The sequence below is a fragment of the Sceloporus undulatus genome, chromosome 5 (genome assembly GCF_019175285.1).
Source record: "Sceloporus undulatus isolate JIND9_A2432 ecotype Alabama chromosome 5, SceUnd_v1.1, whole genome shotgun sequence".
Classification (NCBI taxonomy): Eukaryota; Metazoa; Chordata; class Lepidosauria; order Squamata; family Phrynosomatidae; genus Sceloporus; species Sceloporus undulatus.
Window position 1 is genome coordinate 5,364,463 of NC_056526.1, and position 25,812 is coordinate 5,390,274.

The following is a 25,812-nucleotide window of genomic DNA, read 5'->3' on the forward strand; positions in this document are numbered from 1 at the left end:
AAGATTCTATATTTCCTTGTTCTAAAGACAAGAAACATGTAGTTCCACATGTTTCATTCAAAAGTACTGTACTAGCCTGTTCTCTGCTACTCCAGTGATAGATTTAAATACAGTCTCAGACACACTGGCTAAGGAAACAGCCCAGGGTTATGTGTTTTAACAAATAGAAATGGGGGTGCAAAACGCTTCTAGCAATATGAAGTCAAAGGCTTTCACATCCGGCATCCATAGTTTTTTGTGGGTTTTTTGTACTGTGTGGCCCAAATAAACTCTTCCACATAGCCCCAAAAACCCACAAAAAACTACTTCTAGCAATGGATGGCAGGACCAGGGATTGCCATACAGGCATTTCCTATTAAAGTCCCTGTGTGCAAACCCATGGCTCCCACTTACACCCCATGGAAACCAGGAGAGAAGCATGCAAATCAGTTCCAGTTCTTCCAGATCAGATAACTTGAGCAGGTGACAGGTTGTTTCGATCTGACCCACTACATGCCCACATCTGCCAAATACCTTTGCACTATTTTATATCACAACATAGGAACCAAATGGATAGTCCCTTGTGTGGATATGGCCATGTAATTTCACAGCTAAGATCATCAAAAGCAGTTTTCCCTTTGTCTTCTCCAGAGGGTTAAAGGATTTCCCTATCCAATTAAAAAAAAAATCCCTTGGAAAGAGGAAAAGAGAACCTATGGGAGAACCGCAGTTTCTTTTTTAATGCTAAAAAGCACCTTATCAGAAGAACCTGCACTTCTGTGCTCCCAGTGAAGAGTCTGAACATTGCACATGACTGTCAGCCACTAGTATAACAGGATACTGTATGTCAAAATGTGTATATTATTTAGTCTTGTGCCACGTTTGTTTTGGGGAACAGAAAGCTGGAGAGGGAGCAGGAGGCAGCCAATGACAGGCTGTCTTGATTTATAGCACAGATGAAACATCTTTGCAAAATCCAAACTTGACTGATCAGATGCAGCGCCTTCCCCTGACAAGACGGGAACAAGACAAATGCATCCTACAAGAGAAAGGGGGACTTTGTTGGGGCTGCTTCCTGGTGCTTGCATGTCACTAAGAGGAGGGGGCACTTTATTGCCTGGCGGAGGAAAGGAACTGCCTCACCTGAAGGATTTTCATAAGCTGTCACCTCTAATAAGGCATGGGTGGCAAGATTGTCAGCTCTCATAAAGCATTAACAATGGCACAAAAATGAATCTGCAACCTCACCGCATATACACAGCTTCTCTAATGACCGGTTTTATAACCTCTTAGCAATGTCAAAACAACCAGTTTTCATTTTGTTTCAAATTTAAATGTGCCTGCATAATTCAGCTATATACAGCTGAATGGAGGAGACTCGGAAGAATGAACTGATAAAAAAGAAACTGGTTCTGACACTTGCTGTACATTTAACATAGATCAGGGGTGGGCAACTGCAGAAGGCATGGGGCCATTTCCTCTTGGCCTTCCTCCTGCCTGTCACAGCATTGCGTTTCAGTATGCCCCACATGGCTAAGCATCACTTCCAGCCACCATTTTGGATTTTTTAAACTGTTTTTTTGTTTGTTTGTTTTTGCTTGTTTGCTTGTTTGTTTGTTTGGGGAAGATAAATGACTCTGGTGAGTAGAGGAACTCAACCACCAAATTTATGGTATGTTTTTGGCATTTTTGGCCCCCTTTGGGATGAAAATTTGCTCAAAAATTGGCACATTTATTTTAATTGGGGGTCTAGCAATAGCAATAACATTTCTATACTGCTTATCAATGCACTTAAGCACTTCCTAAGCAATTTACAATGTCTTAGCCAACTGCCCCCAACAAGCTGGGTACTCGTTTTAGCGACCTTGGAAGAATGCAAGCCTGAGTTGAGCTTGAACCCTTGGTTGGTACTGAACTCACAACCTTGGGGTTTGTGAGTGAGTGGCTGCAGTACAGGCATTTAACCACTGCACCACCAGGACTCCTAGGGGCTTTGGGAGGGTCCCAAGGACCATATACAGCCCACATGCCACACTTTGCCCAGCCCTGCTGCAGACTGTTCACAAGAGTTAGAGATCTACTGCTTTATCACACTTGGGGGCAAACAGGATTGAAACGAGAGTTAAACAGGAAATGTTTTGTGATAAACATCAAGCAATTCCTGTTTAACTCTTGTTTAACTCTTGTTTAACTCTCGTTTAAATCCTGTTTGCCCTCTAGTGTGATAAAGCAGCTAGTGGAAGGTCTAGAAATATGAAATGGTGCCTAAGCATACAATCCAAAAGAATTCACGGAAAAACTTTTAGGGGGTCAGTGACACTGCTATGATCACAAACGGTGTATACCCTTGGTGTTTTCCCATCAGACCCTCCAGGTGACACATTAACCAAGAGGTGGTGACAATGGGTTTTACCAACTGTTTAACTGAGACACAAAAAGAAAGCATATGATACTGATACCCTGATCGGAGGAAGGGCGGCATATAAATAAAATTTTTATTTATTATTATTTTTATGATTTTTATATATGTGCTATGACATTTTAGGAAAAAATAGCCAGTTTATGCTTGTCAGAGTGCTAAATGTCAACAGCGAGTCTTCAACAGAAGTCAAGTTTGTGATAATCATTTGCTTTGGAACACACTGCCTTGGAGTTTGGTGGAGTCTCCTTCTTTGGAGGTTTTAAACAGGCTGGATGGCCATCCGTCGGGGAACCTTTGATTGTGTATTTCTGCATTGCAGAATGAGGTTAGACTGGATGGTTCTTGCGGTCTCCTCCAACTCTATGATTCTATAAATTTGACAAACACCTGATATGTTTTGAACTCTGTGTCAGAGCAGAATCCATGGCTGGCTGGCTCGCCTACTATGTTGTTGTTGTTAACCTTATTAATAACCTGCCTTTCCCCCAAGATTGGGACTCAAGGCGGCTAACAAATTAAAACGTACTGTTTAACTGTTTATTTTTTAAATGTATGTTTAAATTTATTTTAATGAGATTAATAGTTCAATTCAGTTTTAATGCTGACATTATGTGTGTTTTTAATTGTATCGTAATCATTTTAATTTGTTAGCCGCCTCCAGTCTCAATCTTGGGGGAAAGGCAGGGTATAAATAAGGTTAACAGCAACATTTTTTAAATGTATGTTTAAATTTGTTTTGATGGGATTAAGAGTTCAATTCAGTTTCAAAGTTGACTTTTTGTATGGTTTTAATTGTACCATAATCAATTTTAAACAATACAGGTCTTATATTCCTTCCCTTTAAAATCCTCAATTTCTAAACGCCTGTGTTTACCTGCCTGCAGAAGGAAAGCAAGGAGGGGGACCGTTCTAGCCTCCCTAGGGAGAGGGTTCCAAAGTCTAGGGGCAGCCTCTCTCATGTTCCCACCAACCATCCCTGTGAAGGTGATGGGACTGAGAGAAGGGCCTCACCTGTGGATCTCAGAACGTGGGCAGACTCATATTACATGTAACATCCTTAGCAATTGTACCAATAGAGTTGGTCCCTGCTCTCTCTAACCAAATAAACCTGGGCGTAAAAGGAAGAACCTTTTTGTTGATCGCTTCTTGCCCTTTTGGCTAAGATCAAGCATGTAGGAAGTACACTGCACCCACGTCATATTCGGCTTTTGCTGCTTACACTGAAAGCTGAGCACCAGAAGAAGCAATGGAGCCCATGCCACGGGCACAAGCCCCATTGTTTTCAAAGGGGCTCCACCATACAGGGTATTTTCCTTACGTGGGGGGTGTCCCCAAAATGGATCCCCCGTGTAATGGAAGAGCATACTGTATCTTTTTGTGTTGCTAACAGCGTTTAAATTTTATTTCCTGTACTTTGTGTTGCTAATGGAGTTTAAATTTTACTCCCTGGACTTTATGATTCTTTGTCTCCCAGAACCCACATGGCCAGGAGGAGGAGTGGCCTGCCTACATGAATATCCTTCCATACCATCTTAATGGAGAACAACAGCATCTTGATAAAATATATATGTTTATCTTTCTCCTGTATGATTTTTAACACTTTTGCTTTATGAAGGAGCTTCAAAAGCTTGCAACGTGTATTTTGTGCATTTTGGTTGACCTTAGAAAAGTATCACTGTTTTGTGGATTTCAAATATTAGCATTCGACAGAGAAAAGTTTTCTGGAAGGGAGACTTTGCCATTTTACTATCTGGGGAGTCAGGGCTGATACTCCCAAGGGGAGGCAGGCATTCTGGGTCATGACAAGTGGTGCATGAAATGTCAAGAAAAAAGCAACATGGGATATACAGTAAATGAAATAAAACATGTATGTGAGAGTCAGGATGACTCAGCAGAAGCAATCAGGAGCCACACAGGTGTAAAAGGTAATGTAATTAACAAGTCCTAAATGCCAAGGACAGAAATGTAAAGTGGCTAATAGAACACACCTGAGAATTGTTAAGTGGTCAAGGCTGAGATGATGAAATCATTAATTGTAGGATGAACCAAGAGAACCAATGAGAATGGTGTACACGCCTACTGGGTGGAAACAGACAACAGTGGGTGGTACCATGCATTGACTATAATAATGACTATGCATCCCAATGTATTTTGTGGGTTGTAGTAGTGGGTAGGAGTGAGGAGTAGAGTATTGTTGTGTTGGATAGTTTTGGAGCTGTATATAGTAGAATAAAGTAGATCTTTTATATAAGACTACTGAGTTGTCTGGTGTCTTGGGTGAAGCTACAAGAACCAGCAGGACCCTGGTGAAGAAGGGTGAAGACTTCTGTGGAAGCAAGAGTGAGAAGGCTTGGAGAATTTGTCAGGGTCTTCAGCCTGTTCTCTGTAACTCTGCTAAGCTATAACCACTGGCCAAAACTGGTCAGCGCGGTGCACAACCAGGTGGTGAGTTCGAGCCAGAGGTGAAGAGCTACAACTCCCATCATCCCTGACATGAAAGTGACAGGCTTCTCCCGTTTGTTTGTTCTGGCTCCAAGAAGCACTTTCTTGGCATCATCCAACAGGCTCCCTACACCAATAATGGCAGCTTTCTGCCAGTTATTGACTTTATCCAAGACAAGATCTCAGCGGTGCTTTAGCCTTCCCATCACTAAATCAAAGGTAGCAACCCAAGAAGTGCTGGTGGATGTATCACTGTCAGCTTTCCATCCGGCACTCTGTTGCCTGACAGATGCTGCCTCCTTCTAAGGCAGGGAGAGAAAAGGCTGAGGTGCCAACATAATTTAACTTCTCCACCTTTCCTGGTGACATACAAATGAAGTGATTTAGATGGAACTCCTGCTTTCAGGCCAATGAGCCCTTTTGCTCCCTGCTCCTTCCCTGCAACCACTTTTAATTGCTGCCTGATATTAATGAAGTGTGGCTGATACAAGATATCCTAGCGGCATTTAAAGGGATTAGGACTAATGGCATTTCTGCAGCCTGAAAGGCTATGGTCTCCTGTCCCTCGCTCTCCTTGTCTCCAGCTTCTTCGCTGCCTTCTCTCCCCCGGCCTCAAGACTGAAGCCATCTGTTAGCCAATTGTCTGGTAATAAACAAGCTCCATAAAACATATGTAGAATTATTATTACCCTGAAGAGCCAAGCGCCTTTCAAACGCCAGCTGAAACCAACAAAAGAAAACTCAGTGATGTTGAACAAATGTTATGCGAAGCTTGTTGGACTATATGAGTTTCTTTAGCACACCCACCAACTTATACGCTTTGGTCAACCTCAATGCTTACCCGCCAATGGGAAATGCTCAACCGTAGAGCAAGCCTGCCTCCCCTTGGGAATATTAGCATCTAAGCAGATGTTGGCTATCAATGGACAGCAGGCACAGCAACCAGCCTTTTTGTGGAGTCCAAATTTTCATACTTCAGCACCCCCTACAATATCTAATCAAGGAAAAATCATGCATGTGGACTCATCAGGCTGGATGTTTAATTAGCTTTTCATGGCTTTGTAAGGGTGAAAAAAGAATAAATTCCTAGGAATCAACTCTTTCCAAGGAACCATTTGCTTGTTGGAAAATAATATCTGTTATTCATTTATTACGTACAAGTGAGCCCCATTAAGCACTGGTGATTAATCTGGGCCTTTGTGCATTACATTTGTCCTGTTGGAAATTAGGTTGTCTACCCCAGGGCCAACACATTCCTCCATTTCTAATTTCTGGCTTATTGTTCCCATTAAAATTTTTTGAGCTAAGAATTTGACTCTTTGTGTTCATGCACATTTTTGCACATGAGAGATCTTCTTCAGTAAATGTATCCCTTATCGCCTACATATAATTCACAGATATAGCTATGTTAGTCTGGAAAATCAGTATGCAAAGGCATCTTGTAGCACCTTTGAGACTAACTATGTGAAAGACAATGTAGCATAAGTCTTGATAGACTAGGTTTACTTCCTCAGTCCATGAGTCGATAGAAGACTCCAGCTTAGAAACTTCTAGTCTCCAGAGGGCTACTGGATTCCTTAATATCTCTTCATTCCAAAGCAGACTAACCAAAACTGTTAATCTGATAGAAATGTAATCACACTGGATTTTTGCCTTGTGGCAGAAATTTGGTGTAGGTTTGGGAGAAACAGCCTATTGTTTTTCAAATGGTAAGGTGGAATCCCCCAGGAAAGCACAAGAGTTGCTCAAGAGAGGCACAAGATTTCGAGGCATGATCCCCCTTCCTTAGCTTCTTCCTCCTCTTTTGAAACTTTTTATGTGTAAAATTTACACATGCATTTAGTTAAATACTGAATTTACTTTAAAATATTCTACAGTTGGCCCTTCCCATCTGCATCTTGGACTTCTGCGGCTTTGATTATTTGCGGTTTTGATCTCTCTAGGAACCTCTAGTCCTCCAGCACAATGCTGCTGGAAGCTGACCATAGAGTTGCGCTGGAGAATCTAGACTTTCCTAGAGGAAGCACATCTCTAGGCATTTGTAGGTTCTCCAGCATCATTCTATGATCAACTTCTAGCAGATGTTGACCACAGTTGCATAGGAGGACTTGGAGATTCCTAGAGAGGTGTTCTCTCAGGTAAAAAGAACAGTTTTTTTAAAAAAAAAGAAAAAAAGAAAATTGTGTTTTTTCCACATTCACGGGGGCCCTTCACTGAACATGAGGTAAACATTTATAGTCCACAATTTTTCTATCGGGTCTCTCTGTCCCCATTACCTAGAAATATTAAGTAGGAGAGTTTCCTCCATGAAACTGTTTTTCCTCTCCTGAACAATTACCTCTGTGCTATTTGGCAAAAAGAGAGGGGGGGGGGGGATAGTAGGTTAAGATGTAGGAAATGCCACCCTCCCTTCTGTGACAAGCGCACTATACAAGACAGAGATATCCTTTTGCTATAAATCTTTTCCTAACCATTTTTATGACATGCATTATTTCCATTGCCTACCCATCAAGCTGGTAATGAAACCAAAGTGTGTCATGAAAATCGCTATTCAAAATGTGTTGTTTGTGTTTGACAGAGGCTGGGACTAAGAGTGGTAAGGAGAGTTAGGAGATGAAGGAGGGAAAGAGAGGAAGGAAAGAAGAGAGAGAGAGAGAGAGACAAAGAGAGGAGAAGTTTTCATTCTGCTTTACATGCTTGTTGAATATCAGCAATGAAGATCGTATCTGATTGCATGTGACAAGCTGACAAAAACACTAAAGATGAACAGTCAGAACTACATACTGCAGGGAAGCGGTCACTTTAGGAGGAAGTGTTTCCCTAACAGTCCTTGTCCCTGTCACAACACGGCGGCTGAGGATGGCATGAAATGTGCTTGAAGACAGGGAGAGTTTATTGACATCCCAGTCATTAGCGGCAAGTGCTTCACAAACAGGGAATCTAAACAGATTGCTTGTCAAAGGATTAAGAAAAAAGAGAAAAAAGACACTCCCCCCCCCCAAAAAAAAACCCAAGTCCTGTACGTTGTACATCAGTCACTTGAAAGGCGACATGGGGTGGAGGACGGGAAAAAGACTCAACTATGGAGGCCTGGCACAGGCTAAGTCAATCATTCAAGCAGGTCAACTGTCATGTAGTACAAGGATAGGGAACTGTGGAGGATGGGGGGCATTTCCACCTGCTACTTGAACCTCACCCCTATAAACCACATGACTGACCCCAGTATCTTATAGGATCATAAAAGTTGGAAGGAACCACAAGGGCCATTCAGTCAAACTCCATTCTGTCACACAGGAATACACTACCAAAGCACCCCTAACACATGGCCAATCTAGCATCAGTTTAAAAACCTCTAAAGAAGGAGACTCCACTACACTCCAAGGGAGTGTGATCCAGTATTGAACAGTGCTTACTGTCAGGAAGTTCCTCCTAATGTTGAGATGGAATCTCCTTTTCTGTAGCTTGCATCTCTTGTTCCAGGTCCTGTTCTCTGGAGCAGCAGAAAACAAGCTTGTTCCATCCTCAGTGTGACATCCCTTCAAATATTTAAACAGGGTTATCATACTATCTCTTAACCTTCAGTATCTTCCAGTGTCAGGAGTTAGACAAAACATGGTTTTGAGACTTAGGGGCTAAACAGACTGGCTTGAAACGCTGGCATGGGGGAGGTGGGGTGTGTGGTGTTTTGATGCCGTGCGCCCTGATGCTGGTGTCACGCCGTGCACCCAACCTTACGATGGGGGGTGTTATGGTGCTCTGTTGGTGAAGCATTTAGACATGCTGCCCCAAGGGAGCACCAAAAAGCCACCGCCTCAGCAACAAGGCTGCCTTTTTGCCAGTGCTAAAAGGAGTGGCATTTTGCCGTTCTTTTTAGCTCCAGCAAAATGCTAGATCAGGGACATGGCAAGTGTTTGCCATAGCCCCAATCTGGCGAGGAAAGGGGCAGCGGAATGCTGCTCCAAAAGGGCAGTCTGTTTTGCACCTTAGACAAACCTTTCTGTTGGAATAGCTCCACTGGCTGAAGGTCTGCTTCTTGGGACAATTCAAAGTCATTGTGGTGACCGTATGTGGCTTGGGTCATATCTCCTCATGAAAGCCCATTAGTGCCCTGAGATCTTCTGAAGCAGCCCTTCCTTCTGTCCGACTACCTTCCCAGGCTCACTGGGTGGGAACAAAGGAGGGGCTTTTTCTGTGGCTGCTCCAGATTTTGGAACATACATATATTCCTGTCTAGGAAGTCTAGAAAGGGCTCCCTTGTTGTTCTCCTTTCACCAGCAAGTAAAGCCATTCTTATTACATCAGGCTTTCTGAAATTGATAGTGATGTGCTTTTAATGGTGTACCATGCTGTTTTGTTGGTTTATATATAGCCTTTTAATGAATGTTACTGATTTTAACTTTAAAAACTGTTTAACTGTTGTTGTTTTTTAAATATTTCTACTTTCTACTGATGTAGAATTCAGTGACATCTCAGGAAAGCCTTCCAAGATGGAGTATAGTTGTAACAGTGAACTACACTCCAAGGCTATGTATATTTCCCTCTACACAACCTCTGATGTGGGAGTAAAAGTAGCACATAATGACAGGGCTGTTCTAAGTAATGCTTTCAATGGCAGCCCAATCCAATGTCTAATAAGTATCTGATATCAATGAAGATTTGATTCTTGTAAATTACTCAATTTGCCATGTGCTATTTAATGTGAACTGAATGGTCATAAATCACGTTTTCCCAGTCACAAAAGTTCTTGGGCTAGTATTACAGATGTTCATATACTGATAAGCTGATTAAGATACACAAAGCCTTCTTGGTGGCTGCTCCCAGATGTTGAAAGTCCCTTCCTAGAGAGGCTAGACTGGCTCCTTTCTTAGCATCTTTTTGGCAGCAGATGAATTATTTTGTTGCTGCTATTGTTTTGACCATTTGGGACCAACTGCTTACAAGGAAAGATTGTTTTTAAATGGTGTATGATGGTGGTGCGTGCCTTCAAGTAGATTCTGACTTATGGTGACCCTAATGCAAACCTATCATGGGGCTTTCTTGGCAAGTTTCTGCAAAGAGGGTTTGCCATTGCTATCTTCTGAGGCTGAGAGAGTGTGACTTGACCAAGGTCACCCAGTGGGTTTCCATGGCCAAGAGGGGAACTTGAGTCCAACACTCAAACCACTACACCACACTGGGTCTCTACTTTCCATTTTTTGTTGGAGAAAAGCTTTTAAATTGATGGACTAAACTTTGTTTTTCAATGCTATTAACTTTTATATGTGCATGCTTAAATTTTTGTAAGCTGCCTTCAGTCCAAGGAGTGGAGGAAAGGTAAGCTACAAATAAATATCATAATGCAACAAAAATAATGGGGGGGGGGGGCATATGTTTGTTTCATTCTTTAAGAACAGCCCCAACACATCCGTTCATTTCGGCCCAATACCAATATCCTAAAGCAGAGGGCAGGAATGCCTGATGGTGCAAATTTCAATCAAATCTTACAAATAGCAGTTTCTAAAACAGATCTTGACCCACACCAATATCATGTAAAGCCAGAAACAAAGGACAGAAGAGGTATAGAAGAAAACTGGGAAACACATATGAACAATAGCAGGCAAAGCCTATTAGCTACCAAGCAGAGAAACAAACCTTCTGCTACTCAGACAAACAAAATTAAGAATCAGACTGGAAGTCAGAAGTGGGGCGATTAAACCCAAATGGTGCTCTATTAAGCCTCCTCAATCCACCTTACTGAGATCAGGTACTGTATTTGCAAGTCCTAGTAGTCCCTGATTATTTTCCAACTGAGAATTTTTGACATACTTTAATAATTGAAGCTCAGCTTCCAAAGGCAGAGGGGCTTCATTTGCAGTCTTTCAAAGTTGAAACCTGTTTATCGAGAAATCAGCTTACCTTGCAGAGGATGGAATGCTCACTCTCAGCTTATTAATCATAACTGGCAGTGAATGATAAACCATTTGCTATGAGCCACAACTAAACTTTTCCCCACTCCTGATCAATAATAAATTACATTGTTTGCTGCCAAAGGGGGTCAAGCAGACAAATAAATCCAGCAAGATTGCTACTGAGTGTTTAAGAAGACAAGCGAATGCAATTGCAGCAAGGTTACGAGGAAAACTACACAGCCATATATGATACAAGCATGGACACTGTAAATAGATTGCTAGACCCCAAATGTAGAATGTTTAACTTTTGCTTATCTACATTTGTCTTTGACTGTAACAGAAGCAGATGCTTTATTTTGCTGCCCATTCATTACGTAATCTACACACTTTTATTCAGGTTTAAGTCTAGTTTTAACTGATAAATAATTTTAATGTTTTTTCTTCTAAAATAATTACAATTTGTTATTATAGACTGATTTTATTGTATTCTGCCCTGATATAATCTTTGGATATGGGGAGGCGCATAAATGTTTAAATAAGGAAAAAAAACTCAAAACCAAATATATACACAAACACACATTTGGCTTTGGGGGCACTAATTAATTCAAAATGAGACGTTATAATTATTCATAATTAATGTTAGAAAATTCATCATTATTTATGTTAGAAAAGACAGGTGGTGCATCTGCATTGTAGAAATAATGCAGTTTTACACCACTTTAACTGCCTTGGGTTCATTTTATAGAATCCTGCGATTGTAAAACTACAAATCTCAGGATTTCATAGGATGGAGCTACAGCATTTAAAATGGTGTCAAACTGCAATATTTCTACAGTGTAGATGCACCTGGGATCATATCCAGGGATTTATAGCAAGCATGTTTTCATTATTTCTGTAGTTTAGTCATTCTGAAGATGCATCAAAGCCTCCATATAGTCTGAAATCTCCCTCCATGCTTCTGAGACTTGAAGAAGCATTGCCACTATACTTTCAATCCATCTTTAAATCTATGTTTCAAGAAACTTGGCTTTCTTTCTTTCTCTCACAGTCAGGGATGGTCAATATGCAGACCGCTTGATGTTGCCATATTGCAATTCCCATCAGACTAGTCAGTACAGCCAAGGGTGCGGACTGCGCAGTGACAGATATTGTAGTGCAAAACAAGGTTTGAATGTTGCCCATCCTTGTTTCAAAGAAATAAAATGGTCTTAAGAACTGAATTTTGTAAACAGTACCAAATTACATGGTTTGGCTGCCCTTCTATAAACAGCTTAAAGCTTTGCAAACAAAATGAAAGTGTGATCACAGGCTCAGACCTCTGTACATCAATGTCAATCTGAATGCATACAGGTTTTAATGATAAAGTGTTACCTTAGAAGCGGGTGAAAGATAATGGTGATATTTCGGGCACCAGGCTTGCAGACAAACTTTGTCCCACCGCCTTCTATCAAGTTGTCATCAGGTCCTCCTTGAAAGGAAACAAACAGACAAATGCCAAAGTGTTGGTTTTCAAGCTTCTCGTGCTTCATGGACTGAACTAGCATCAACCAGATCAGACTGTCACCTTTTAAAATCGGACTTCGTCTAGTCCATGTTTTTTTTCAGATACTGATTGGTTGTGGGCAAATGAGGGATCAACTTTTATTAATTTATTTGCAAGAATAGGTATATATACAACATTCTGCAGGAAAAGCCCATTACCAAATTTAGCAACTCATCTTAAAGAATAATTCAAAATTTCCTGACTGTGAGGAAAAAGGCATGGAGTCTTCACTTAAAAGCCATTTTAGTGGGTCCTAAATTCATGCTACTAAGTATCAGTTCCCTCCACATCCAATTCTGATAGTTCTTTATGCCCACCAAGAGTTAAATCTTTTAAAACAGTTAAAACAGTTTATGTTAAGCTTTGTTACTGGATTGTTCTCTGAATTTCATAAAGTTACTCATAATTGTAAACCATCATTAGTAAAAATCACATTGTGGCATCTTCTTGGGATGTCATTTCCAGATTTTATGGATACTCCATCAACCACTCATGAAAACTGGAATCTACACACACTCACTGTTTGTCCCCAGTAATCTGTTAATCTGTTAAAGATAATCTTGAGACCCAGCATGGTATAGGGATTAGAGTGTTAGGTTAGAACTCTGCAAGACTAGAGTGTGAATCTCTGCTTGGTCAAAAACACCCAATGGGCAACTTTGGGCAAGTCGCCCTCTCTCAGACCCAGAGAAAGGCAATGGTAAACTCCCTTTGAAAAAATCCTGCTAAGAAAATGCTATGATAGGGTTGTCCTAGGGTCAACCATAAATCAGAAATATCTTGAAGGCACACAACAACAATAGCAGCAGCAGCTTATAACTACATACAATAATAAAGTTTTCCATATTGATACACACAGCATGAAGAAGTGCCTTCTTTAGTTTTTCTTGAATCTACAATCAATCAATCCAGCCTAAGTGTCTGATACTGAGTTCTAGGTTTTAAAAAGACGTCTAATAATTTCTTAACTGCTCTTAACTAATGTATGATCCATAATTTTACAAACCTTTACTATGTCCTCCCAATGCTCACTTTTTCCTCTTGCAGAGGTTCCCAACCTTTGGTCCTCCAGATGATTTGGACTACATCTTCCATAATTCTTGACTGTTGGCCAAATTGGCTGAGGCTTCTAGGAGCTGAAGTCCAAAACAAATAGAGGACCGAATGTTGGGAACCACTGAAAGTCTAAGGAAAGTACGTTGAACCTTTGATCATTTTGGTTTCTCTTCATCTGAACCCATATTACCTCTATGGCATCTTTAAAAAAAAGATGGGCTGGAAAAACACGAAAGACAAGGAAAGCAGACATCAAACATTCAATCTACAACACAAACAATATAATCCAAGTTGAAAAAAATCATAGTAGCAATGCTCCAAGTCTTCCAAAATTCAACTGCCAGTGGGTAAAGAGCAACGGATATGGGTTTAGACTCAGAGAAATGTCAGGTAGAGGACAAATAACCCTCACACTTCTAAGAATTGAAATTATGTATTAGAGAGAGGATAAGGTTGTATTTCTTGTGTGATTTGATGTATGTAACAAGATTAGTACGTGAGCTTGGTCTCTGCATACAAACACAAATAGAAGTAGTAACAAAACTGAACTGCATGAGGTTTCCTACAAAATTCTTTCCACACTCCCTGAAACCTTCCAAGAGTTTGGAGGAACAACAGTCTGAATACACTTAAAGACAGTTTCTGGAATGCAGTTAAAGAAGGCAACTCTCCTAAATTAAGTTTCAAACATTTACAACCATTTGTTTTCTTTAAATGCCTACAGGCATGAGGGAAATGTCAATGGAAATGGAAGGAGTATTTAATGTGGAAAAGCCTTAGTGGCTTCTATTGGAGGGCATCCCTCCCAACATGGCTTACCGAAAGCCTCATCCAAGCCTCCAGTATCATACTGCTATGACCCATTTAAAGGCAAGAACCAGACTGATTGAAAAGTCACAGATGTTGTTCTTTGTTCTCTCTGATTTTATACTGGGTAAAAATAAACTTGACCTGGGAAGTTGACATTAAAAAATCTCAAGTCGGAGTGGGAGTTAACAAAAAATATTCTGGGATAAACAAAATGTTTATGGATCTCCAAAATAAAAATCGGAAGGAATGAAAACAAAATCTGCGCCCTTAGCAAATATAGGGTGAAATTAAGTAAAGCGGGTGTTTAACCTGCACTAATTAATATTATTGACGGAGATGAACTTTAGATTGAGGAATTAAGCAATCTGTGTTATCTTTTCCAGCCATGCTATTCAAGGATCGGCTTTTGCAGAATGAGCTTTCTGTTCTTCTCGGCGCCTAAGATGTTGAAATAATAATAAATACTATCTGCAAATAGAATAATCTTTACACCATACAGGCCCTTGGGACTGGCTCTTTCTAGCTGCTATCTCCCTGCTCTTTGATTTTGGGGTACCAACCACACTGACGTTTCTCCATGAGCCTAAGACTATGAATTGGGCTGCTCTTCTCAAATTTCTGAAATCCCAAGCAGCAACAGGAACTAAACGGAAAGAATATTCACAACCATTTGTTTCCAGGTTAGCAACCAGATTTCCTGACAGTTGGGAAACCTCTTGGAGAAAATATTATTGCAGTAAGACTTTCACACAGTTTTTCCAAGTATTAACATCCTGAAGTGTTGCAGAGGAAATGTTTAGTGGAGACATACGCACAAAAAAAAACAAACAGGTTTCCTACAGAAGAAATTTAGTTTTTTGTGCAGAAAATAGGGTGTTTTTTCAAAAGCAAAAAACCATGTCTCGGGGACCTAGAGATTTCTAGAGAGGTGTTTTCTCAGGTAAAAACATAGTGTTTTTGTTATTTATGGTTTTTCCACATTCACGGGGGTCTTGTGCCTCTATCCCCAGCGAATGTGGAAGGATAAGTGTATAAACGTTTGGCTCTTAGGAAAGCCTGGGTTGACTTTACAATTCATTGGGACAAGAAAGAACTTGCTTTTGGGCAACCACTGGTTTGGATAGGGCAGCAGCACCTCTATATCCCAAACTTGCTTATGTAAACATCTTTGGATCCATGACCAAGAAATGGATTAATCCTAATTGTGTTGATAAAAGCTATATACCCCATCCTAATTCACAATGCTGAAGATGTTCCCAGGATTAAAACAAAACAAAAGAACATATTTTTCATAAGCTATCAAATACTCATATTTCTGTAACCTCAGTAGACATTTTACTTGGGTTTGTACAGAGCATTTCTGAACCATTCTGAAAATGACTGCAGTTATGATGATACCAAGGTGGCTGTGAGTTCTCAGCAGGAAGGCTCTATAAGGACACAACCTTCACTTTAAAGAGAGATATTTTTACTATTTAGAATTCCAGGAACCCTGGCTTTTTCAGTTACCTCCTCATTCCCAGAAATCTCTTCTGCATACCAACGAATCTTGTATTTTTCATATCTTTATGGCTCACAGTGGGTTACGGCTGCCTTTTACAGCAAGCAGAAAAGCCTTAAATATTTTCCAGCTGCTGTATAAAAGAAAGATTGCTGGTGTGGCGATTTAATTTGTCTAGTAATAAACTAGAAGGTTTCTTATTGGGGAGAGAGGTGTTTCCTCACTTCCTTGCAGAGGAAAGGCAGGCTGGAGGTGAGGCAAAATTTATCATGAAGTCAGGACCAGTTTCACTTTGCTGACTCTCTCAGCCAAGTGTGCCTACCTGGATGTGCTCATGAGTGGGAGTCAAGAGATGGCTCCATTAGCAAGGCAGCCAAATGTTTCTGTAATCAAGCCTGAAATGTCAGCACTCTGTTATGATCAAAAGTGTGGGAGACGAACAGGCCTTGCTAAGGATGCATTTTTAAAAAGTGCAAGACACAGGAGCTCATAGAAACACAATTCTAAATATTTTTAAAGAAGGTTACATCATTGGGATCAGGTTTACGTTGCATTCCTATCTCTATAGCAGCCATTTCCAAATCAGATGTCCACAGGAAGACAATCAAGATGGTAAGGGGTCTGCAAACCAAGCTCTATGAGTAGGAGTTGAGGGCTTTTTCAAAGAAGTAGCTGTGTTACTTGGGGAAAGTTGGGGAAAGGAACGTAGCAGATCTTAGTACCTAGAACAATCTACTAGAGGGCAGATCAAAAGCCAAAAATGGCAGAACACTGCAAAGTGCCACCTGAGAACACATCATCAGTGAGCTACAACCAACTCTAGAGAATAATACAATCTTTCCATAAGCTTTGGGAGGCAGCACAGTCAATGGTGGGAATGCAGGATGCTGGAGTAGAACAATACCTGGAAGGTTACATGATTCTCGAAATAATAAATAAGATAAAGCTAGGAATATTTAACAACAAAAATGTGTGCCATTCAAGTGTTCCAAATCCATCACATATATTAATTCTGTCATCCTTAGCAAAACTCCTGATCAAGTAGGCCAAGATAACCTGTGAAAGCAAGTTATTGGGCTAACTTCTTGCAATATGAAATCTTCCGTTTGTATCTGAATGAATGAAAGCTGCAGAGAAGTTCAGTGTTGCACAGTAATAAAATACAGTTCGCTGCGGTGGGCGAAGAGGGGGGGAATCTCAGTTTGAAGGATGCTTTGTTTCAGATAGAAATGGACCTAACTAAACCTATTTCATATCTCTGATGTCCTCTCAATGGTCCAAAACACACTGCAGAAATAATCCAGTTTGAGACCACTTTAACTGCCCTGGCTCAGTGCTAAGAAATCATGAGAATTGTAGTTTGTAGCAGGCTAAATGTCTCATAAAACTACAGTTCCCAGAATTCCCTAGCATTGAACCAGGGCTATGAAAGCGGTCTCAAACTGGACTATTTCTGTAGTGTGTTTTGGATCTCAGCAAAGTTTCAGATGATTCTAGTTTTAAAATCTGCCCAGACTACTCCTGTCCATCTCTTGTTGGCTATTACAATTGGAAGAAATTTGCACTCACAGGAAGTTCTAAATATTTCAATAGAAAAGGCGGTGGGAAGGGGAATCTTACAGCAGTTATTTAATGGTGCCTGGATAAAACACTTCAACAACATTGTTAGCAGTGAAAAATCCGGAAGGTATTCCCCAAGAAACCATTCCCTGAGAATGTGCCAGAGCCATTAAAAGTGTAAATATAGCATCCTAGCCAAGGATTTGGGGAGTTTAGCTCCATGAACACCGTTAGGAGCTACTAGGGCAAGACATCAATAATTTAAAAAGCAGAATATATACTGCGCTCCTTGTGTGAGGATGTAACTCACCCAGCCATGAATATTTTTGCATAATTTTAGTTGTTGATGCTAAACAGAAAGCGAAGTATCCTTTGTGGACTACAAAGATATTTAATTGTTGTAAACAATTGTTGGGAGTTGTTTTTAGGACCAAAAGGAGGGGTATATAATAATCTGATACATAAACAGTAACACCTTTGCATCTTCTTCCCCAAAAGGATGAAAGGCAAATAATGCAAAAATTAAAGGGGGGAATCGGGGGAAAGTGGACCCTACAGTCTGCCCCCCTCCATAGGGAACAGGGACCATGTTCTTGTAAGACCAGCTAGAGCAGAGTCCCATTCTTTCACAGCGTTATTGCACTGCTTACTGCAGACATACTGCTTCAGCCCTGCATCAAAACTCTTTTGTTTCTCTGTCCCTCCTTCATCATTTTCTCAATGCTGCTAAAAACAGAAACAAAACTTCCACCTGACAGAGGATAAGGAGTAAAGGGAATCATAGAATTATGGAGTTGGAAGAGACCACAGTCCAACCCCCTTCTGCCATGCAGCAACTCACAATCAAAGCACCCCCAACTGATGGCCATCCAGCCTCAGTTTGAAGACCTCCAAAGAAGGAGACCCCCACCACTCTCCAAGGAAGGAGCGTGTTTCACTGTTGAACAACTCTTACTGTCAGGATGTTCCTCCTAATGTTTAGCTGGAATCTCTTTTCCTGTAGTTTGCATCCATTGCTCCAGGTCCTAGTCTCTGGAGCAGCAGAAAAGAAGCTTTCTCCAGCCTCAATATGACATCCCTTCAATATTTAAATAGGACTATCATATCACCTCTTAACTATCTCTTCTCCAGGCTAAACGTCCCCAGCTCCCCAAGTCTTTCCTCATGAGGCGTGGTTTCCAGACTCTTCACTGTTTTGGTCACCCTCCTCTAGACATGATCCAGCTTGTCAACATCCTTTTTGAATTGTGGTGCCCAGAACTGGACACAGGATTATTCCAGGTGAGGTCTGACCAAAGCAGAATAGAATGGCACTTTTACTGTTCTTGATCCAGACACAATACTTCTATTGCCAGATGTAAGAATCCTTTGCAAAAAGGAGCTTCTTCATCAGAGATTTTGTTAACTGATATGACTGTACTCTCTTCAAAGATGGCTAGACAGCCAGTGTGCCCTGACTCCAACATTATAATGGATAAAGAATCCGTGGCTATGGGGGCAAACTGTATATTAGTCTCTCTCAGTCCACCTCAAAAAGTGAACCGGGGAGAAGGGGAACTGCACTGTGCATCTTTATTCTGCAGGTTGTACAAAATTTTGTGGTTTAATTTGACTTTAGTTCATCATTTGCTCAGCGCTTCGAGCACATATATAATATTTCCTTTCTGCTCCATAATCTCTCTAAAATGTAAGATTCTGCTCTGACTCAGGACTCAGCAGCAGGAAGTATGATTAATGTATTTGTCATCTCTCATATTTACTATTTTGGCTTGCCTCTCTTAAATTCCTATGTACACCAATCCACAGGTATAGGGAAATGCTGCCACACAGCATGGCTGGAGCACAAACGCTCACCTCACCCCAATTCCACAGGGAAAATGTGGAACCATTTTTGGTCCTAATGTACAATCAACATGATCTGTAATATACAAATGCTGCATGCTGTTCCACCACTGCTACTACTTGCCATCCTATATTTATCTTTGGTTTCCTGCCATTCCAGAGTATAATAAAAGGCTGACTTTTTTCCTTCTGCAGTGAAGAGTAACACCCTCAAATATTTGAAACTTATCTGTACTTAAATATCATATTTCCCAGGTTTTTTTCATTTACACACTCACACATACATACACATATATGCACACCTATCTACTCTTTTCATATACAGCATTAGTACCACATAGCAACCAGTATTCTTCAGCACAGGATTCAAAGCAGCTTACAACCATTTAGAACAAATGTACAATTAAGAACTAAATGTTGAGTCTCTCTCATCTGAAATGCTTGGGACCAGAAATGTTTTGGATTTTTGATTTTTTCAAATTTTGGAATAGTTGCATATAATATACATAATGAGATAACTTGCAGATGGGACCCAAGTCTAAGCATGAAATTCATTTATGTTTCGTATATATGTTATACACATAACCTGATGGTAATTTTATATGAAATACTTTTAACAGTTTTGTGCATGAAACAAAGTTTGTGTACACCAAACCATTACAAAGCAAAGGTGTCCATATCTCAACCACCCCTCACATGGAGGATTTTGGATTTTGGAATATTCTGGATTATGGAATTATGGATAAGGGAGACTCAACCTGTATCAATACAAAGGTTAAAATACAATTAAACTAGTATTCCCTGCTGCAAAAAGTTTTTTAAAAAACCAAAGGTCTGCCTAAATGAAAAAGGCTTTGCCTGAAAGTAAAAAGACAACAGGGAGCTGAATTTCTCATGGAAAAGACTTCCATAATTTGGGAGCAGCCACCAAAAAGCTCTCTCCCCTGTCTTCAAAAATATCCCAGAATAACATCCTTGACAAATGGAAGTATTGTGAGTATGTACAAGCCAACGGGGAGCCAGTGTGATGTAGCGGTCTGAGTGTAGGGCTTGGACTCTGGGAGACCATGGTTCAAATCCCCACTCAGCCATAGAAACTGACAAACCAAGACATACTCTCTCAGTTTCAGAAGAAGGCAATGACACACCTTCTCTGAATAAATCTTGCCAAGAAAGCCCTATGATGAGTTTTCCATAAGTTAAGTAGACTTTAAGGCCCATTAGAGAACACTGACGTCACAGATAAGGGCAGGACATCATGGAAAGGTGGTTACCAGATCATTCCAGTGACGAAACAGCATTTAAACTCAGGTCCCAAAATGCATCTTCTAGACTTCCAGACAATGGGAGGTGGGGTGCAACTGAGAGATGAGACCCTCCAAGGACTCATAGGATATTATGCAGTCCCCTAACCTCTGACAGTGGCTCATCACTATTGTAAGGCAAGGTAAGGAGAGTATGTTGGTCTAATATTTAGCTGGGTACTTTATTTTCTGGTGTGCCAAAATTACAGAATTTTCTAAGATTATACAGTAGCCCATGAAAGAGCACCATCTTTGATCAGCCATGTGGTGGGGCTGAAACTTGAAATGTTATAGATTTTTGTGGGTTCAGAGGAGATGCCAGCCACAGATACTGACAAAACATCAGGAATAAACTCTTCTAGAACATGGCCACATAGCCCGAAAAACCCACAAAAATCTATGGATGCCAGCCATGAAAGCCTTCACATTGAAATTTTATGTTGGGGCAGACAGAAATTGTCTTAGAACATCAAACGTATGTCAATATGACTCAAAATAAATAAATAAATAAACAAACAAACAATCATTTACTACTAATCATTACAATTGGGTCAATTAAACCCACGTGTCCTCATGCAAAACCTTTATTTTCTGGTGTGCAAAAATGGCAGAATTTTCTCCAAATATACAATAGCCTGTGAGTGGGCACTATCTTTGGTCTGCCATGTGGTGGGACTGAAACTGAAATTTCATGTTGAGGCTGACAGAAACTGCTTTAGAACAGCACTCTTAAGTCAATACAGCTATTATCATTTACTCCTAATAATGCAAATTGGGTCAATAAAACCCACGGACAGTGTGTCCCCATGCATAATCTTAAATAGATTTAATATGGCAACTGTGGGAGTGATACAGCAAATGCCAAAAGATTAAGGAGCTTTGCCAGCTCCGGGGTCAGAGTGACTGCTGAACCCCTGGGGGCAGGTTTAACAAATTGCTCCTGACGCTGGTGGACTCGGTGGGCTAAGAAAACATTGCCGGTCTTGCTTGAAATCTGTTACATCAAAGCCCAGGCAAGAGAAAAACCCTGCTTGGCTACTCTGAGCTGTGATATCTCTATCAATCTGCATGAACAAGGGGTGGAGGGGAGGGAGAAAGCCTGCCATTTCTTACCCAAACACAAAAGGGGTCTGAATTAATTCATTATCAAGTAATGTGTACACAGAATCTGGGTAATAATATGGACTTCCCCCTGGAGGGAACACTAAATAGATTGTCTATGCCAGCAAAGCACAAAGTCCAAAGCTGCAACTCCCATCTGCAGAAGAAAAGATCAGACTGTTTGGAATCAGAGCTGTCAGATGGCATTATTCAACCTGTTCATCCATAATCTTTTTTCAGGGGGGCTTTTCCCTGCCTCCTCATTTCAACGCTTTGTTTTGCCCAAGATTCAATCAAAGGTGCATTAGGCATTCGAAAGCATCCCGCACTCTGGATCCCTGGAGGCACTGGAGAACCCCCGAGACCCCGGTGTTAATTTGGTTACAGCTTAATCCGTGCATTTCAATGCAGAAGAAACCTCCCTTAAAGACCCTGCTTGCCGGGAGGGGTGAGAAAGCCACAGAGCACTCTCCCCAAACCCGCTTCGTGCATGTTTGCAAAAGAAACTCAAGCGCCAATAGGCAAGATGGTAACTGAACCCCTCAACAGATATTAGCAATTGTGGGAAAGCAGCCAGAACTTTAATCACAATTCTTTGAAAACACAGCCAGGGATTTGGAAAAGCTGTTAGTCCGGGATATGATCCTAATGCCGTGCTTAATCAAAGCCGTGGCAGCCACCAGAGTAACCTGCAGACTTTAATAAAAACCAATTCCATAGAAGTCACTGTGTCAGAAACCTAATTTTGCAAACTCTTGAGAGAAAGGAAAAGAGGGGGGAAAGTTCACTCTTCCATATATTTCTGAGTGAAACATACCATAAGAAACAGAAGGCCAGTCTATTTGAGAACACAGTTCATATAGAACCATAGCTGTCCAGAAAGCGACAATGATTTCATTCCCCCACCCTCCAGTTTGCTATTTTTCTCCGCTTGCGATACTTCAAGAAGAAGGGCAGGGAACTCATTGTCACCCAGAGTAGGAAGTAATAATTCCGTTGCTTATTCTGGCACTGAATGAAAAGAAGCAAGAGGAAAGGAAACAAGGGTGGGGGGAAATTACACATGGAAACAGAAGCTTCATTTCACAAAAGAAGCCAGAGTTTTTCTTTCTCAGATGTCAAGGGCTTCTGTTGCAAGATTTGAAAGCCTGAGCAAACAAGTGTCCAAAGGAGCCCATCCTGTGATTGTATATTTGTATATTCAACCTGGCATTTGCAGCTATGGCAGGACTCTTATTACCGGCCCGTGGAAAGGCTAGCCCTGTGAATGTTTTTCTTTAAAGGCTCTAATGTCTTATGTAACCTCACTGTACAACTGTATAGTCAATATCCACTAGAGATCTAAACCTTTGATTATTTCATCCTTCCATGCAAGGATGAATAATTATTGTCGTTTCCTCCCCACTCTAGGGCAAAATAAATATTTTTGAGCAGTACCCTCCTAATACAAGTGTCCCAAAATGTTTGGTAGGATTTTTCTGCATGTTTTTGCACAATGCCCTGTGTTTCCTATGCAGAGAACATTGTTTCCTGAATAGGAAATATTTTCTACACAGAAAATGTGGTTTTTCGGGAACCATGTGTTTCTGAGCGCAGAAAAACCCTCTGGAATAGTCTGAAGCATCTGAATACTTAAAGAAAATTGTGCAACATTACTACTTACTACTCTATTACTCTTCCTAAAAGGCTTTCCTGGCCAGGAAACAAAAAATAGAATAAATTCCTTCCAACCCTAATATCTAGTGATATTTTCTGCCAGCCTATATTGAATGGGCACCTGGTAAATAGGTAGTCTAAGGTTCATTGCAGCTATAACACTTCCAATTTCTTAAATGCGGTTTATTTTGTTCATTATTTGTGTTTATGAGATAAGACATCCATAAAACATGCTCTCCCAGTGCTCCCAGTATCATTTATAAACAGAATAATAATCCCATAAAATCTAACACAAATCTAAAAACTCAACAACACAAAAGTCAACATGACAAATGTATTTATTTATTACAATCAACTGATCAAACATCATGACAACTATTACACAAAGGCAAAAACCAAGCCAAGGAACTAACACAGGAGCCAAAAGCACCAAGCACCAAAATATCAGAGGATTTAAAACAACAAATATTTTTGAATGCCAGGGATGGCAACAAACAAACAAACAAAAAATGTAATCTGTAAAGTACTGAACTCCCAAACTTCAGTGTTTTATATGCCAAAACCTGGCCCACATTTTGAATTGAGCTCAGAAACTCAGAGTAGAAAAGACAAGGCATAATATGTTGGCACATCCTTGTCCTTGTTGCAACTGTTGTTGACATATTTTGCCTCATCTAAAGTTCCAGATCATCTCCCACATCATCCACCACATTCAAGAAAAGTCCAGATGGGACATTACGTAGCATTTGGACTTCTCTTGAGGACTATGCATGATGTGGAAGATGGTCTGGAACATTAGATCATTTAGGGCCATAGCTGGTATGCAAGCATAAACTAGTAAAAAATACAGTTGGGCCTTGGTTATCCACTGGGGTTTGGTTCCAGGACTTCCCATGGACACCAAAATCCCTGGATGCTCAAGTCCCATTAAATACAATGGATAGTAAAATGGTGTCCCTTATATAAATGACAAAAATAAAGGTTTGTTTTTTTGGAATGCATATTTTTTGAATATTTTCAAGCCATGAATGCTGGAATCCATGGATGAAGTATCTGTGGATAGAGAGGGATGACTGTAATTCCATGGAAAAGAGGTCACCTCACCATCTAATGGCAATGAATGACTCAAAAACATCTCCAAATCACTGGCCTGGGCCTTTAGAGGGAGAGCAACCCTAAGCAAAACAGCATGAATCCCATTCATTCAGAATAAGAAATCATCTACTGTAACAGTGAATTCAGATTGAAACTCGGCTTGTTCTCTTAGGCCTTAAACAATAAAAATTTAACCCGCCAGTATAGGACAAGCAAGACAGAGCTTGCATGCCTTTGCTGTCAGACTGATAACCAAATGAATAGTTCAAATTGTGACAGATCTAAGTGATTTTTATCTTCAAAAATGACTTTAAAATTGTCAGAGCATTCCTCTGGAGATTCTACTACATTCCCATTAGGAGTGGATTTTAGGAAGCCCTGAATCACTTTGACAGGTGACCTTGAGAGGAGGTGACGATGAGAATGAAGAAGACTATGACTGTAGGTTACATAAGGAGCTTGTACTAGTGTCTGAATGCATCCGCTCTCAATTTTCCTCCATTTATATGATATAGCCCTCTAAACATTGTCAGCGTGCAACTTCCAGCGTGTCCTTTGTTAGCTAGCCCTGCTGGGACTTCCAGTTCAACAACATTTAGAGGGCCACGTGATTCGCATCACTATCCTCTTGCCCAGAAGAGAAAGGTATACGTAGCATTTCTTTTGCTATGTGACTTGGACTAAAAACAATTTGGGAAAGCCCTATCATTGACTTGAAAGCCCTGATGTGCGAAGCCACTCCAGGGTTGTCAGGCTTGGTGTGAATATTATCCTAGTCTGCCAGAACCTGGCACACCAGGGCTTCTCAATACCAAATCTGAGACAATCTTTGTCAACTCAAGTAGTGAGATAGGAGTATGCAGCAGACATCAATTACTTAAGAAGATAAAAGATTGGCCCTCACTTGGACAAGAAGAACCTCTCCTTTCCTCCCCGCCACTAATTTAAATCTCCATTCCATTGTCCTTACCCACAGTTATGTGTAACATCTGTACTGACATTAAGCATAATTCAAAGACATAGCTATATTAGTCTGGAAAATCAGTATGCAAACAGATCTTGTAGCACCTTTGAGACCAATGGAAAGAAAGAAGCTGGTAGCATGAGATTTCATATACAGTACAGTACTTGCTACAAAAGCTTATGCTAATAGTTTCTTTCTTTTAGTTAGTCTCAAAGGTGCTACGACATCCCTTTGCATATTAAGCATGATTAGTTATAGCAAGGATCTTAAACCAATGCTTAAAGTTTATTTAGAAAGGATAGTTAAAACAGAACTTACGTAGTATTAATACAGATACAGTGATAACCAATCGCTCAAGCTAAAACAAAGGGAAGGGTACACACACGCCTGTGGTTTTTAAAAGCATTAGCAACTTGACATGTCTAAAAAGGCCAGCAGGATTTGTCACATAGCCAGGTTATGACCCTCCAACACTTCACAAATGAAAACCTGGATGCATGTGGCCAAGCAACATCAGAGTATGGTCAAGATGGCAAAGATTATTAATGAGGAAGAACACACCAGCTAGGAAAACTCCAGCAGCTTGCAATAATGCGCAAGATAGCAGCAGGGAAGCAAATGAGCGTAACAGTGGAAGACTGGTTCACAA

General features: G+C 40.6%; 1 protein-coding gene across 1 annotated transcript in view; it reads right to left on the reverse strand.

Moving 5' to 3' along the window:
- EXOC4 (exocyst complex component 4) overlaps positions 1–25,812 on the reverse strand; it is a 496,793-nt gene that overhangs the window by 202,133 nt on the left and 268,848 nt on the right. Inside the window, exon 10 of the mRNA XM_042470033.1 lies at positions 12,103–12,199. Within this exon, the coding sequence (XP_042325967.1) occupies positions 12,103–12,199 (97 nt within the window). The remainder of the gene's footprint in view (positions 1–12,102; positions 12,200–25,812) is intronic.